A 16661-nucleotide genomic window follows, 5' to 3' on the forward strand; every position below is an offset into this window, starting at 1 on the left:
ACAGTTTTAAACTCAAAGAGAGTAGATTTAGATTGGGCATGAGGAAGAAATACATTAGGATGAGGGTGGTGAGGCTCTGGAACAAGTTTCCCAGAGAAGCTGTGGATGCCTCATCCCTGGAAGTGTTCAAGGCCAGGTTGGACAGGGCTTGGAGCAACCTGGGATAGTGGAAGGTGTCCCTGCCCATGGCAGCGAGGTTGGAACTTGATGGCCTTTGAGGTTCCCTTCCAACCCCAACCATTCTATGATTCTGTGAAAAGGGAACTTTGATGCTTTAAAGGGGTGTGACTGCTCATGTCCCTAAACCCTTTGGTTTGTATGGGACAGGTTTGGGCTGTGATCCCCTTGAGTTGTCTCTGGAGCCTTCAGTGCAAAGGGAGATTTTGAGTTGCTCAGTTCCTGCTGGCCAGGAGGACTGGCCATGGGCTGTCAGTTCTGGTTTGTGTGTTGAACAAGCTGAGTTTAGGTTGCCTTATGCTGGGCTCACTGGCTATTTTGGGTTTCTCCACTGGGTTTTATTTGTTAGACGTCTTGAGCTCTTAATTTTGTCACCTGACCTTCCCCTTTCCCCAGTCAGAATTAGGACACCTGAGTGAACTGTTGGAGTATCTTTTGGATCTAAATCTAAATCTCTGCTTCACTAGTCTGGAGTCTGAGCAAATCAACTGAAGGGAGGACCTGTCTTGCTGATAAAACAATTGTTTTTGACTACTTAACCTTTGGCATTACCAATTTTATTGCCATGTTTAACCAAAGTTTGGGGCAACAAGGTGTTATGTACACTAATCCAACTTTGCAGTACTCTTGGCAGCTCTTTTACATGAATAATCTGGCTTGTTGGGTTGGCATGACTCAGTTATTCAGAGTATTTGATGGAGGGAAATGAATGACATTTAAAAGGGATACAATTACTTGAAAATGTTATTCTAGACTATTATGCAGATTAAATGAGCTTCCACAAGGAGATTTAAGTGCTGTAGGTCCTGGTATTAAAATATACTAAGTGGACTGTGATGGAAACTTGACAACTAAAACAGTGAAGAAAAAGGAAAAAAGATATGGCTTTAAATTCTGGTGACTACTTGAGTTATAATTGGTAGTCCTTCAAAACATAAGTGATGATCTTGATAAATTTTATGATTTTGTTCAAGCCTGATGTTATAAAACATTATAAGAACTTATTTTTGTTGGCTATATTTACGGCTGAAAAAAAAAATCATTTTTGTTCCTCCTTTTAGGGGCACAAGAAGTTCTCATTGATCCAGGTACATTATTTTTCTGCATGTTTCCAAAGTATTTTCTTTTATTACGTGAATATGTTTTGCATTTGTGTAGATAGTTACTGCCAGTTGCCAAAACTAGTAATGATTCTTGTTGCTTTAGTTTTTTTGGCTATAAATCTGGAGGAAGCAAAGAGATTGAAGGGTAAATGGCACAAAAAAAATGCTGTAGTTCCGTGATTGTGTCCCTGTAAATTCCAATCAACATTGTTTTTTCCCATCAGTAGTGAGGATTTGTAGATTTTTTTTAATTGACAAACCTGACTGGTCTCATGTAGTGTCATGGTGCTCTTTCAGTCATCATGAACATTTTTCACTTAACTTCTATGAAAACCCTGTTAATCTACAGATGTGCTTGGTGCAATTTGTAAGGTTGATAAACATATAAAAAATTTGCTTTAGCATTTGAGCATGTAAAATAACATATTTCTAAATATATAGAGGGAGCAGAAAGTATCTTTAACAGTAGTTTTCACCTGTCTGCTGAGAGCTGGGGCCAGCTCTGAAACACAAGAGATTTTCTTGCCATCTTAGTAGAGAAACCTCCCAGAGAAATAAATTCCCATATAATCCTACAGATTAAGTAACACATAACAAGGTATTGAGCCTTGCCAAACCTTTGATGTATTTTCTCACTTATGTTAACTCTTCAATAAAATCAAATTCTAGAAATAAAATTTTCATGCTCTTTCTAATATCCCAGATTTCCTTGGCTTCTATTTCACATTCTTATCCCTTATGCATGTGAAGACTCTGTCTCTCACCTTCTTTCTTATAGATGAAAACCAATTTCTCACTGTTCTGTCTGAGCCTTTTCTCTTTGGTGTGCTTTAGAAATACAGTTTTAAAGTAGAGCAAGGAATAGTTCAGAGATCAAAGTTGCATTTTCAGATGTGGCCATAATCTAATTTTAGCAATCTGTTAACTTTATTCATAGTCTAAACATTCAGTTAAGTGCAAAAAGTTATGGTGAAAGATTATTTTCTGTTTGTTGGCTCATGACTGAGTCCATTTTTCTTGTGTACTGTTTGAAATACCATAGTACAACAGAACTAGTGTTTGTAGCCAGAGCCTGACCGCTTTCTAGGTAGGGCAGGTGTACTCTGTGTGTTCTTTGTCAAACCTACAGCATATCCTAGATTTGTTTTTAGGTATTCAGCACTTTGTAGAAGTCCTTGTGCTCATTCCTTACCCTGTTCTGTTCCAGGTGCTCTGACTTCCAACGGTATAAATGCAGATACCAGTGCAGAGATAGGACGTGCCAAGAACTGCCTGAGTCCTGAGGACATCATAGATAAATACAAAGAAGCCATTTCTTACTATGGCAAGGTAATCCTGCTTATTTTTAAGAGACTTCATTGAAATTCTTTTCAACAGTGAACTGCTGTGGCTTTGGTTTGGGAGGATCTTTTAAAGCACGTACTGGGAACTTTGTAAAACAGTTTCCAGCTCAACTGGAGCAATTTTTAGGTTTTTGTGCAAGTGCTCAGAGCCTGAGATGGTAAGGGAGCTTAATGTCTGCATTCATAATAGGAAAAGAAAAAGAATGATTTCATACTGTGACAGTCATGTCTCAGTGTCCACATCAACATTAAACATAAGTTTCATGTATTGCAGTGGAGTTACTTTGCTTCAATCATTTTTAATTGCATGTATTTCTCTTGTTAGATATACAGATTATCTTTAGACTAAGCTGGGTAAATATAATGGGCATTTCCATGTTGGTTTCAAAGAGAGACTCTCCAAATGAAAAAGATCATTGTGCTCATGAATTAATTTATGGTCTGGAGCAGTGAAAGGTGATAGTTTTGGGTATAGTGTCACATAAATTGGAATCCATCAATAAAACAGTAATTCTCAAGGATGCATTCAGCTTCATAATGTTACCTTAAGAGGGTACATTGCTCATCTAGAAAGAGTATGATTTCTTTAGAAATATGAAATTATTGGACTTTTTTGGGCTTAGGGCAGGATATTTATATTTTGATTATAATAATGATGTTCTCAGCAAGTAATAACTGTGCCTCTCTGCAGCTTCACTTGCAAATACCAAAGAGCTTTTTTGTATTGGGACTGATATATGACTTCAAGACAAGCACAGTTACCTTCTGTCTGTTCAAGATCTACAGACAGAGCAACACCTTGCTCTAATGCTGAGGAAGCAGCACTTTCTGCATATTTTTTTCTGTTATCACTGAACTGAAGAAAGTTTTGTAGCACCTTCTAAAATGGATTCAATCTTCAATGATTTGCTTCTGCTGATATAAATGCACAAGAGAGGAACCTGTAACTGCTTTGGTAGATTAACTCCTGCATTTTGTTAGGAGATTTCTTTCCCCTATTAGTTTTCAAACTTGATAAATCCCTGAACAGAGTTTATCTGCAGCAGGAGATGGGCTGACTCACATGTCCAGTATCAGTGTTGTTTGAGGAAACGATGAGATCAGCTTGTTTGTCTAGAAAATTGCCTGTTTGTTGTCTGAGCTCAAACAGATCAATGCATGTTGTCTCCTGCTTTCCTTGAGCAAGCTAAATAACTAAACAGTCATTTACAGAAGGTGTTTTGTAAACTAGAACACCGAGAATGGTTTGTAATTCTCTTGTCATCAGTGAATCTGTTTTATGTTAAATAAAGGGAAAATTGATTCAGTAATAAAAATATTTTTGCTTACATACCTATTGCACTGTGAAAGTAGAATTTATTTGCAGGCACACTACCCACACCCACTGTACATGAGCTTATCCAAAGTGGTACTAATATTCCCAACTTTTCTCCTCATGTGAACTCTCAGAAGCTATGCTGTGTCTCAAAATAATAGAAGTGAGTGAAGAGGCTGAAAACGATTGTTTTGCATAATAACATTTTAGTTGACACCTTAATTTTCACTTGGGCATATGTTGATAATTTAACAGTGTAGTCATTAGCATTAAGGAATTGCTGGGTTTGGAAGATGTGACAGCTGATTTATGTGCTGAGCAGAAATGCTTATAAAACCTAACAGGTGCAATCCTTCAATATTATTTTAATTTTCTCCCTCTCCAAGTACAAGAATGCTGGTGTGATTGAACTGGAAGCTTGTGTGAAGGCAGTGAGAGTCCTTGCAATACAGAAGAGGAGCATGGAAGCCTCTGAATTTCTGCAAAATGCAGTTTATATCAACCTTCGTCAGGTTGGTGTGGAAAGTCCGGTTATTTTTCTCTTCTCATTTTACAGAATATGCTGAAAGTTATTTAGATTCAGGAGACTGCAGTTTATTTTCTGTTTCACCACCCTCCTTCTCACTAGGACTTGACATCTGAGGATTTTTACGTCTGTGAGTCTGGCTTAAAAGGTATTCAGAGTTCATCTGAAAACATGAGGACTTAGTTTGAGATTAAAGACTCTGTTGGTTATTCTCCGTTGTGAAGGAAAAAAAAAAACCCCGTTGTTGTTGTCTTGTGATGTTCTACCAGGGAAAAACAGCTTCTTGGGATTGATCTGCAAGGGATCTTTTTAATTTTCTTGATTGCATCTCATTCAATGAAACTGTGAGCAAATCAGGAGTGGCCTGTTGCAGAGTGAGCTGAAGGGTCTGATTAGTGCTGTTAATCAATTGAATTTTTGTTGTGTAGTGTAAAGTCTTAATTAAGCCAAATCAGAAAGAAATTCAGGGAGAAAATCAGTATCCAGAATTGTGGGAAAAGTGCTCAATAGTACAACACAACAGGACTAACACTTGGTTAGTGTCTCAAGGTGGTGTCACTGGTTACAGAGAGACTGCAGTGGTTGAGAACTAATAAAGAGCAGTTGGATTTCTAACTGGTTTTTGGTTTTTGCTCATTACATCTTGGTAAGATGAGCAGTTTAAGTCCACACTATTGATCTTATTAAACCCAGAAAGGGACAACAAATTTATGAGGGAGGTAGAAACCTTTCTTTCATTTGCAGAGAATCCTTTCTCTGGAGTCAATTTTCTTACTCAACATAAATGAGAAATTAATTAATTGATAAGCTATCGTACAAATCATCAATTTTCTTACAGAGTACCTTAACTGCTGTAATCCTTGTAGTGCCAAGGGCCTTCTCTCTAATTCTGTAATCTGTCTTTTGCTGGCAGCTCTGTACTTTTCCTGTAAGCTTCTAGGGCAGTATTTTTCTCTTCTTGTTCTGGTGCTGTTATTCTCATGGCCTGCAAACTCCAGTATTGTTTTTATGTTGTTTTTCTTCTGGAAGGAATTACTGCCATGGTGATAATCCCCTGTTCTCCTCCCTGACACACTCACATTGCAATGTCCACTTTATATTAGAGGAAAAGAATAACGCCTGGTGAATGGCAAAGTATATAAGTCACTTCAGTAGCTGATAAGTATTGCCAGGAATACACAAAGACAAAGCTTGGCAGCAAGAAACACATGCCCTGATCAAATCTTGCCAGTAAACCTTCTACCAGTACAACCTAAACCAGTACAACCTAAACCAGTACAGGCTGGGACCTCTGTGTGGCTGGGGAGCAACTTGGCTTTATTATGTGAAGTATGAGTAACAATCTTTCCAGGGCTGAGGAATGTATCTTGCATAAAGACAGGTATGACTGGAAATCATATTTACAGCTCTTCAAGATTTACAGTATATAGCATGGAAGCAAATAGTAGTTATATTTATAATTTGGTCTAACTCAGAGGAGGAGTCATCGTGTGATACCTGAGGGAAACAAGCTGTAGGACAGTGTTTTTCACTTGCAGGTAGGTAGAACATCAGCACAACCAATATTCAACAGCAGCAAAAACACCTCACAGGTTAAAGTGAAAGAATCATAAACAGCAAGACTTAGTTTCTGTCCATAAATTCAGTCTCCTGCTCAGTCTAGTAATATTATGTAATTGGTGTTTTCTGATGAGCTGCAGGGTGATCAGACTTAACTTTGCATCCAGTTATGAGGAATAAATTGTAAAATCTAATTACAAAGAAAGTGTGGTTATAAAATTTTAATGTAGTAAGGAATAATTAAAAAACAAATAAAAAGCTGCATTCTTGAAAGCCTGGCTTGAAACAAGGCTGTGAAAAAACTGGCTCCCTTGCTTGGATAGAGAACTCCAGCCTTTCCAGGTGCAGCTGTAACTTGGTTGGGTGTAACAGTTAAAGAAAAATCAACCAGGTAGAAAAGGTGCTGTGCTTCAGGTGGTGGCTGTTCTGCAGCCACTTTATAGGCATTAAGCTTTTATAAATTGGTAAGGTCAGGAAAGATGTTTGTGAATGCTCCATTCCTACCTTGCAGAATGCCTGCTGCACCCTAATTACTTGGAATATCTGTGTGAGGTTTTCTCCTTTTTTTTTCTTTCTTTTCTTGTTTTTAATTCCTGCATAGTGACAAATAACTGTTTGTGCTCAGGGAAAATGCAGTTTTGCTGTCTTTGTGGTGGTGAACAGACAGTTTCCTGAAATGGCAGAAAATACTTGAGTAACTTTGGGGACAACCATTAAGCAAACAAGTCAGGTAACAGTGTTAAAAACTTACTCAGATATGATGAAAATAAAACTTTCTGAGAATTTGTGGCTTCTCTGATAGTTGTTCCAATGATTAGTGAGTGCTCCTGTCTACCTAAATAGCATGACCCTGTCTTTTCTCATCTTAAAGAATTTAGTTTCTATAGGTGTGTGAACATTGACAGTATTTGTATTTGAGGAATAGCTTTTGATAGGGGTTTCTTTTAAGCTCTTTTTGCTTTAGTTCATGATGATGTGTTGTGCCCTTTCCAACTCTGCTGCCATATTTTTTTATTGTTCTGACTTTTTAAAAATGGCATAAATGGAAAAAAGAGAGAGGGGAAAAAAAAGGTGGAACAGCTTGTTTCTGCTGGAATAGGTAACTTTAATCTGACAGCCCTTGTTCTTTCCCATTGATTGCTTTTGGGAACTCTGATAAACTTGTTAAAAATTGTTCTATATTTTCTTTTTGTGCCTTGTGTTCTTTCCAGCTGCATTGATTCCTGAAAGTTCTCACCTTGGTGCAATTGCCTTTTTACAGCTCTGGTTACAGGGCTTGGTCTTTTTTAGGGATGGGCAATATTTCTGCATCAGATGTTGTCTTGTGTCAGTTCTGAAGAAAATAACAACTTTGGCTTCAGAAATGGTCTGGAACTTTCCATAGTGATTTGATGGTGTATTTCTGTCTCTTCATGTCCTGAAGGATGAAGATTTCATGGTGTCCTCTGAAAACTCTTCTTTGAGGTCTCTCATATCGCTCTGTCCAAAATTAGAAGAGGCTTTTAAAAACAGACTATTTTTGTAGTTATATCAGAATTTAAGTGACTAAAAGATGTTTTTAAGCTTTTAGTTAAGACCTGATTATTCCTATGAAAGCTCACTAGTGTGATTTGCATCTTTCTTTGACTCTCCAAGGCTTTAAGTTTCCTAAGTTACATGCACTGATTGATACTTTCAGTTTTGAAGAATGAGCTGCAGAAACGCCATTTCTGTCCCTTAGTGCTATTTTTGGATGAAGTTTGTCATTTGAAACGCCTTTGCAAAACATGTTAGCAGCTTTAGAGTAATTTAAAATACATTTTATTGCTTTTGGTTGTGCCTGCCTGGTCCTGTACACTAGGTGTCAGCATTGGCCTGCATTGCTGATTACTGGGATGGAGAGTTGGAAGTACTTGGTATCACCCAGAGTTTCTGTGGCAATTTGTTCTTGTCTGTCTGATTCCAAAGCAAGGTTCTCATTCAGACCAAAGGGGAAAAGAATGGTTGCCTGGGGTTGTGCCAATATATTGATGAGCTAAAGAAGCCCATGGTGGTTGTTCCTTATCAAGTTTGTTTCAACCTTAAGCCTATTGGAGCTTTAACTAAATTCCACCTCACTATTTGCCAGTCTGCACATGTATCATAGAATCCTTTAGGTTGGAATAGACCTCTCAGATCATCAGGTCCAACCATTAACCCAGCACTACTGAGTGCAGCACTACACCATGTCCCTGAATGCCACATCTACACATCATCTTAATCCCTTCAGGGATGGTGATTCCCCTGCTTCCCTGGGCAGCCTCTTCCACTGCTTGACTCAGCAAAGAAATCTGGGTCTGTATCCTCCTATGATGTTTTACTACTTTAACATTGTTTTTTACATTGTTGAGAAAGCTCACATTGGACTCATTAATATCCTTTGAAACTTGCTTCGAGTAAGGCAATGAGGAGACACTGGCACAGGTTGCCCAGAAAAGCTGTGGCTGCCCCATCCCTGGAAGTGTTCAAAGCCAGCTTGGATGGAGCTCTGAAAAACCTGGTCTAGTGGAAGGTGTCCCTTCCCAGGGCAGGGGTTTGGAATGAAATGGTCTTCAAGGTCCTTTCCAACCCAAACCATTCTATGATTCAGTCTCACAGTGTGAAAATCACAGTACAGTGTCATGGAATGAAAGTTTTGTGGTTTACAAGATTAGAGACGTAAAAATCGAGACAGAAATTTCATGCTTTCATAGCCTGAGATTTCAAGATTAGATTTAATCTTAAAGAGATGAAAATCTAACTTAGTAAACCAATAAATTTTGGAAGTAGTATATTTTGGCGTTCTTTTTATGCACATGAATATCTTGTTGAATATCTTCCATACAATGTGGAGCTGTTTAGCTGTTACTGGCTGTTTTGACTGTTTACTTGGTAGTACCACTGACAAATAAGTTGCTGCAGAACTCCATCTTTGCAGTTTTTGTTAGTTGTTGAACCAGGCTTAAGTTTTCCTGCCAGTAGAAGCACATGCCTGGCTATGTGCAAAATCCCCGGCCTTCTGCAGTGCTGGAGACGTCTCCTACATTTTTTTTTCTTTCCTCCTGCTATTTTTCTTAAACTCAGATGCACACGTTAAAATTCAGATTAAACCCCAGTCTTTTTCTCTTTTCCCTCCCCATGTCAGCTCTCAGAGGAGGAGAAGATCCAGCGGTACAGCATCCTCTCGGAGCTGTACGAGCGCATCGGTTTTCACCGGAAATCGGCTTTTTTCAAGCGCATCGCGGCCATGCAGTGTGCAGCCCCCAGCATCCCCGAGCCCGGCTGGAGGGCCTGCTACAAACTCCTGCTGGAGACTCTCCCTGGCTACAGCTTGTCACTGGATCCTCAGGATTTCAGCAAAGGTAGGTGCTTCTGGGAAAGTGTGGGTCACCGTAGCAGGACACCCAACTGGCTTCCTGTAACTGATTTCCTGGAGAGATTTCGTATTTCATATTTTGATGTTTCAAACCAAAATTATTTGCTAGTTTGAAGCTAACTGCAGCAGTTGTTTAACACTGTACTTTCACTTTTTCTTTGTTTCAATACTCTTGTGCAGGGCTAAGAGTTGGACTCAATGGTCCTGATGGGTCCCTTCCAACTCAGCATATTCTGTGATTCTGTAATAATTTCAGATTTCGTGGGGCACTGCTGAATGTGTTGATGTGTTCCTCTGTTTTCAGCAAGTAATTATGTTTTATTTATGAAAATTTGATTTCTAATGTTTTTCAGAAATGTCTTTGTTTTGATTGTGCACTTCTCAGTACAAAAAAAAAAAAAGGGTCATATTTTAGTTTGGAATATTTTTTCAATTAAAGTACCTCCAACTTTTGTATCAGAAATTGTATTTCCTTTGATATTTGTTGCTGTTTGATCTTATAATGAAAGAAAAAAGAGTCTTTTACATATTTTTGTATATAGACACACATACATACATATAATTTCACCTGTGTGTGTAGGGTCAAATATGTCACATTTTCCCACAAATTAGATCAGAGACAGCTAATATGGTGCTTGGGAACTCCTTTTGAGTAAACCTTTCCATGTAACCCAAAACCTTGCATTCTGAAATGATATGTGAGAGAAGGTAGAAAATGCCAAGTAGACTAGATAGAAAGACAAAAAGAGTCTAGGAAGAGGGAATGTTCTGGGAAAAATGTGCTGAGGCCTGGGATGGGAGTGTGTTGGGAGAAGAGACTGTAAAAGTTCTGTAAGAATTGATGATTAAAAAAGGCAAAAAAAATGACAAGATTGGTGTTTATCTTTCATTTTTACCTCACCTTTAAGTTGTGTTGAAGTGCTCTGTCTGATTTTTACCCCAAAAATGACTCTAATTTTAGAGGCACATGGAAGGATCACTGTAAACATTAGGAGCTACTTGATAGAAAGGACATTTCACACATGGAAAATAATGAGAGTCTTGTGTGCAAAATATAAACTCTCCAGGTTTGGTTGCAGTTAATATTCCTAGAGCAATTTGCCAAATGCTGAAGGGTGATATTAGAAGGAAGGCTGTTGAGAAGTTTGTGAAGTATTCCACATCTTGGAATATTTGTTATTTAAAAACTACTGCTCTTACTTACTACTAAAAGCAGGTTAAGTTTCATGAGGAGTGCTGCATATAACAGTTTGAAGGAAAAGTTACATTATGATGATCTATTTATTGTAACCACAGATAATTTGCAAATAGAAAATAATTCATAGTCTGAAACTTAATTTTTAAAGACTCTAAATCAGGATATGTGCATCATGTTCTAAAGTTTTATTGCTTTTTACTGACTTTTATTGGCCAGGAAAACATTTAGAGGAAATATCTATTTCTTCATCTTTAAAGAGAATTAAAAATTACTTGATTTTTTTTTCCCACGAGGATATGTGGTGATAGGACAAGGGGGAATGGCTTCAAACTGACAGAGAGTAGGTTTAGATTAAATATGAGGAAGAAATTCTTCCCTGGGAGGGTGGTGAGGCCCTGGAACAGTTGCCCAGAGAAACTGTGGATGCCTCATCCTTGGAATTGTTCAAGGCCAGGTTGGATGGGGCTTGGAGCAACCTGGGCTAGTGGAAGGTGTCCCTGCCCATGGCAGGGGGGTTGGAACGAGATGATCTTGAAAGCCCCTTCCAACCCAAACCATTCTGTAATTTTATGATTTCAGTAAAAATTAGGTGTCTGTATGGAGTGAATTTCTTGCCCAGAGAATTTAAAAAAAATATAGAACTTCTCAGGTTTTATGTATCATTTGGTTTTTCCTTCATGGAAAGTGTTAATTTCATTTTCTGAATTTTAATGGTACATTTATTAGTTGATAAACAAGCCTGTAAGGCAAAAATTGATTTCCTGTTTAGGTATTCAGGCAAACTCAAATCAATTTTTGTTTCGAGTATGAGATTTGGATTTTGTAATTACTGATTCCATTGGGTAATTGTTTTAAGTGTCATAAAATTACTGCTTAGTCTATGAAGAAAACCGAAATCAGTGTGTTTGTGATGACTTGTGGCTTTAAAAAGTATTAAACACATGTTTCCTTGCCAGGCACTCACAGAGGGTGGGCTGCGGTGCAGATGCGTTTGCTCCATGAGCTGGTCTACGCTTCCAGAAGGATGGGCAATCCTGCCCTGTGTGTCAGGCATCTGTCCTTCCTCCTCCAGACCATGCTGGATTTCCTTTCTGACCAAGGTATGACTTTCAAAAGAAGGAGATATTTGCACTTCCTTCTGTCCTACAGTCAGGTAACGTGACTCTGTTTTGAAATATATCTAATTTGAGCAGTAACAGAGAGCATGGAACTTGGGGAATTCTGTGTGTGCCTGAGGTGGGTTGTTGATGGCAATCAATCAACAGAGAGTTGGAACAAGATGATCTTTAAGGTCCCTTCCAGCCCAGATCATTCTGTGTTTCTAACCTGTAGAAGCTGAATGTGATGGACTTCAGTTAAACAGTTTCTAACCAGGACAGTGAGCTTAAGTTTCTCTAAGTTTCTTTAAATTTTTTATGAGTTCAGCAGTAAGTTTTAATGGGATTTAATAAATTTTTCAGTGGAATGAATGTGTCTGTGGAGGATGTTCAGAAATGGGAGTGATGGGCATGAAGACCCTTTTGTGGGGAAAGGACCGTGCAGCATTTACAGAATCACCTGGCAAAGCCCAAAGTGACAACTGTTGTGTTTGTATTATGTTTCTTAGGAAAAAATATTTCAGACTGACTTGTTTATCAGCCAGCTTAATGAGACTAATGAGCTTAATGAGTGCTGAAAGGTTTTAAAAATTATTTTTGCTTCTCAGTAAACCAGGTAAGAAATGCGTTTTTTCCAGCTATTCCTTTGTGCACCATAAAAAGGATGAAAGTGAAAAAATGTAGGGATTTTTTTTTCTTTTCTTTTCTCCTTTAGTTATGGCCAAATATCTCTCCTTGGTGACTCCTGCAGCAAAAAAACTTTAGGTATTTGCCTGCCTAATTCCCTCTTTTTGATGACTCAAATCGGTAGTGGAAGAAGGAGAAGAACTGAGAAACTAGAATGAATGATCTTTTTGTCTGTAGGTCTTATTTGCTGTCAAAAGGTTCTTAAATTTTCCAGTATTTGTAGTTGATATGTGTGGAGAGTTTGGCTAGAAGCAAGGTTTTAAGCTCTTCCACTCTGCATGATATTGCTAATTCTTAGTCCTAAAAAGGTTTGAAATCTTCCAGAGAAGCAACTCGTGTGTTTCTTGCCTTCAGACACTGTATGTGTTAGTAAAGCATCCAATTCCATGAGACCTGATATTTCTGGCTTGTCATTTTATTTGTAATTCTTCTGAGATTGGTATTGTGTGATCATGGAATCATTAAGGCTGCAAAAGACCTTCAAGGTCATCAAGTCCAACCTGATGTTGTGCAAGGATTTGATTTAGCATAGAAACTTACTTTAAATTCATAGGTTTTTTTAAAAAAATATCTGAATATTAGGAAAAAATAAACCAACAAACCCCGTTTAATCTTGGATTGTAGTAAAGGACAGAAGCAAGACTACTGAATACATAGGATCATGTTATTACTCTGAACTGTTTCCCTTAACTGTTAAAAAGGTTTTGTAATCAGTATTCTCTGATAATCACATGACTGAAATGTTCAGGTTTTCTTATCCAATTGAAGGTTTAATAAGAAACAGAAATAATCCAGTGGCATTGGAGTTCAAGAATGCTACGATTTTACTATTTTTCTGGGCTGCATAGAAAGCAGCCAAGTTACCAGTTACTAGGTGGAGGAAGACTCACTCTTCTGAAAATTAGGTTTTTACTTGAATGTGTTGTTTCTCAAATAAACTTCATATTTTTAAAGCTTGTTATTAATAATACACTAAATCCTATGCTTGTATTTAAAGTTTGGGTAGTTTGCAGATCATCTTTAAAAATAGAATAAACAGAAGTAAAAAGTCTTAAACTGAGAGGAAGTTACCAGCTAAACATTTCCAGTGGCAGTGCAACTCGATCTTCTAACCATTTTTCTCTCAAGATTGGCTGCTTCTAGACACAGAAGAGGAATATTTTCTAGTTTGTTAATCTAATTCTATTCATTTTCTAGTTCAGTTGAATTTGGATTACTGGGACTTCAGAAAACAGAAAAAAATGATTTATTCTTCAAGTAGAAATTCAGCAGATGAGATTTAGTTGTTACAATGTAATCTAGATCGGTTAGTTAGAAGCTCTTGCTTCTATTCACGGGACATAAATGAATAGTCAAAACTGGTTCGTGTTTAAAACAAAATTTAATGTTTTAATTGAATGACGCTTATTTTAAAATTCAACTTTTGTCTGTGTTTACTTGAATTTACTTGAATCTGCAACCATGCAGCCTGACAAATCTAAATAAAAAGTATCATCAAGTAAATGAGAGATGTCATCACTGTTTTAACAACATGGAAGTTAAGAATCTGGTTTAAAATAAAGCTATTTAGTTACATAAATATGTAAAATGCAATATTCTGCTCAGCAAAAAGAGGTACCAAATTCTACATTAAACCTCTCATCTCAAGCCATTATGTTTTAATGTTAACATTTCCCTTGAGAATCACTTTCTTTAAATAAGAATTAAAATGTGCAATTGCAAAGTTGCTTGCTGTTAAATCTGTCTTTTGCATAATGCTTTTTGAAACAAGACTGTGTGCAGCTCAGTGAATTTGAGTTGGGTAAGGTCACATACTGGGGGAAAACTCCAATATTTTACTGTGGATCTTTCCTGATAATTTTCATCCTGCTTAAAGGGACCATGGTTTGTGTTGTGTGCAAATGATTCTGAGTTGACTCATCTATTTGGGCCTCTCTAACCACAGAACTGTTTGGAAAGAGCTGCTAAGGAAATGTGACTGTCCACACAGAAACCACTCACAGGGAGCACGTCCCTCGCCCTGCCAGCTCACATTCTTCCAGACATTCAGCAGGTTTCCAGCTGTCATTCCTGCTTCTGGTGGCAAAGATCTCGGTGTGCTGAGGCAACCAGGCATAGCATGGATGAGACTAGGAATGCTTCATTCTTTTTTTTTTTTTGTGGGCTAGTTCAGTTCATTGAAGATACTCAAAGTTTGGTTGTTTTATTATCTGTGAAATAACGTGCACTTTCCAGTGCTTCTCAGTGTAGCTCTGCTAAGATCTTGAGATCCTTGTGCTTGAGTTCTTTCCAGCCTTCTAGTGAGGTGACAGCCTTCACATCCAAGATCTCTGCTACTCTGTCTGTCAGGTACTTAATTAATTCAACTACTGACTCTATAATGAGTCTTCATTAAACATGAAGAAATAATTTTTCACCTGTTGACCAGAGTTCTTGGATGTCTTTATTCTTGAGTTGACAGTAGGTGATAGAACTGTACTTCCTGGAATACCCTAGTGTGCCTTCCCGTCCTTCCTGTGTGTGGTTGATTCTTGTATAATTGGACCCTACTTTAGTTCCAGCTGCATCCTCTGTAACCAGACTTTAGGGGGGAGGTTGGTTTCCTAAGCAGTTTGGCCAGACTTTGGGATTGTGGAAGCTAAAATGAAGGTACACATCGACCTTGTGACACCAGTTTTACCTGTTTACCCTGGACAGTCAGCAGGCAAAGGTGGCAAGACAAATGCAATGTTCCATGTTTTTTTTCTTCTCTCCGTCGTGGTTGTTGGTTTTGGAAGCAGCCAACATGACTGACTGAGCTCTCTTGGGACCCTTTAGGTGTTTCTTCACCCAACTGGGTTGTCAGCACAGGTACCATTACACCGTTAGCAAGGTCTTTGGTATCTCAAAATGTCTTTTCCACTGAATGAAGTTCCCCAGATCAACAGGAAGACTCTCTTTAGAAACAGAACCACGTTGGCTGTGTGAAGAACGACTGTGTGGCCTCTCATGTACGTACATGTTCACCTTTCAGCACCAGAAGGACACAGAATAGTGGATATCATGTAACCTGGAATCCTTGTGATGATCTTTGCCTTTAGCCTTTACAGCAGCAGCAGTGACCAAAAATAAATAGGCCACATTCCACAGCCATGACTACAAAACGCCTGTCAGGTTGGCAGGCCAGATAAACTTGTTCCAGTTTTTCTGATCTGGTTTTTGGTAGCTCACCAAGCATAACACTTTGAACAATTTTAGCTTATTTATCTTTCTACTGGTGTCACAAAGAAATTTGTTTTAGCCTTAGGAAGCTAAAAATGATATCCTGGGCTTCATTACAAATACCCCTGTGACAGAGGCACGTCTTTCCCAGAGTGGATACTCATCACCCCGGCCACAGTCACTGATTCTGCTGAAAGACATGAAATCTTTAGTGAAAGACTTTGTACAGGAAACACCCTGGAGTGGCTGAGAGAATTCCTTGGGCAGGAGTTTTTATGGTTTATATCAGACAGCAACTGCCTGGCATGGCTGCACTTGCTCAGTGGATGATAAAAACACAGCTCTATGAAAGAAAAAGGGTTGTGTTCCTTTCAAAGGTTTTGAGTTGAATTTTAAGAAATATTCTTAGTTTTCTAAATTTCACTGCTGTGATTCCACACTCCATGGTGGCAGGACTCTATCCCTACTGCAGTACTGACTATTCCTACTGGCACTTCAAAATCCTAGGACATGTTGATCCATGCCATGCAAACCCCAGAGGTTTTTAGGTTTGGCTCCAGGCTGTTTTCTCATGAGGACAATAGCTCAGCTTCCAGAAGATACTTGTTCTCAACCTGTACTGAGATCATTGTAACTAATAGAGAATTTCTGCCAAAATTTCTGCTGAGTGCTGTTTCAGTTCCCTTCATCCTCTAGATGAGTTGGGATGGACTTGTCAAGTGTTGGCTGGGCAGACCCCCTTGATGCCTTGACAGCTTGGATTTGTTTGTGGCTGAGAGACTTTACACCAGTGATCTGAGAGCTCTTCCAGAACCTTTTCATCCTCCTTCCCAGTTTGCTTGCTCAGGTCAGGGCCGATGTGTCAACTGCCAGGATGAGGTCATGCCTGTTGCAAAGAAGTGATGAGCTTGATCCAAGAAAAAAACCCCAAACCTTCTTTATCTTCAGAAATGATGGTGAACCTGGTTTGGTGATGTCAGACGTGGAGTCTTACAACTCCTAAAATATGCCTTTCGATCTCACAGTTTGAGGGGGGAAACTGCAGTATTTTAGATGGTTTTATTTATAGAACAGATTGCAT

General features: G+C 38.4%; 1 protein-coding gene across 4 annotated transcripts in view; it reads left to right on the forward strand.

Annotated features, from left to right (window-relative positions):
• TRAPPC9 (trafficking protein particle complex 9) overlaps positions 1-16661 on the forward strand; it is a 456935-nt gene that overhangs the window by 16118 nt on the left and 424156 nt on the right. For 3 of the 4 annotated variants that reach the window (XM_029959343.1, XM_029959344.1, XM_029959341.1), the window contains exons 5-9: positions 1239-1265; positions 2488-2609; positions 4325-4450; positions 9167-9383; positions 11552-11695. In XM_029959343.1, coding sequence (XP_029815203.1) covers positions 1239-1265; positions 2488-2609; positions 4325-4450; positions 9167-9383; positions 11552-11695 — 636 coding nt within the window. The remainder of the gene's footprint in view (positions 1-1238; positions 1266-2487; positions 2610-4324; positions 4451-9166; positions 9384-11551; positions 11696-16661) is intronic. The other variant, XM_029959342.1, reaches the window with a different exon arrangement.

This window comes from Manacus vitellinus, unplaced genomic scaffold, assembly GCF_001715985.3.
Source record: "Manacus vitellinus isolate BGI_N305 unplaced genomic scaffold, ASM171598v3 scaffold_1_pilon, whole genome shotgun sequence".
NCBI lineage: Eukaryota > Metazoa > Chordata > Aves > Passeriformes > Pipridae > Manacus > Manacus vitellinus.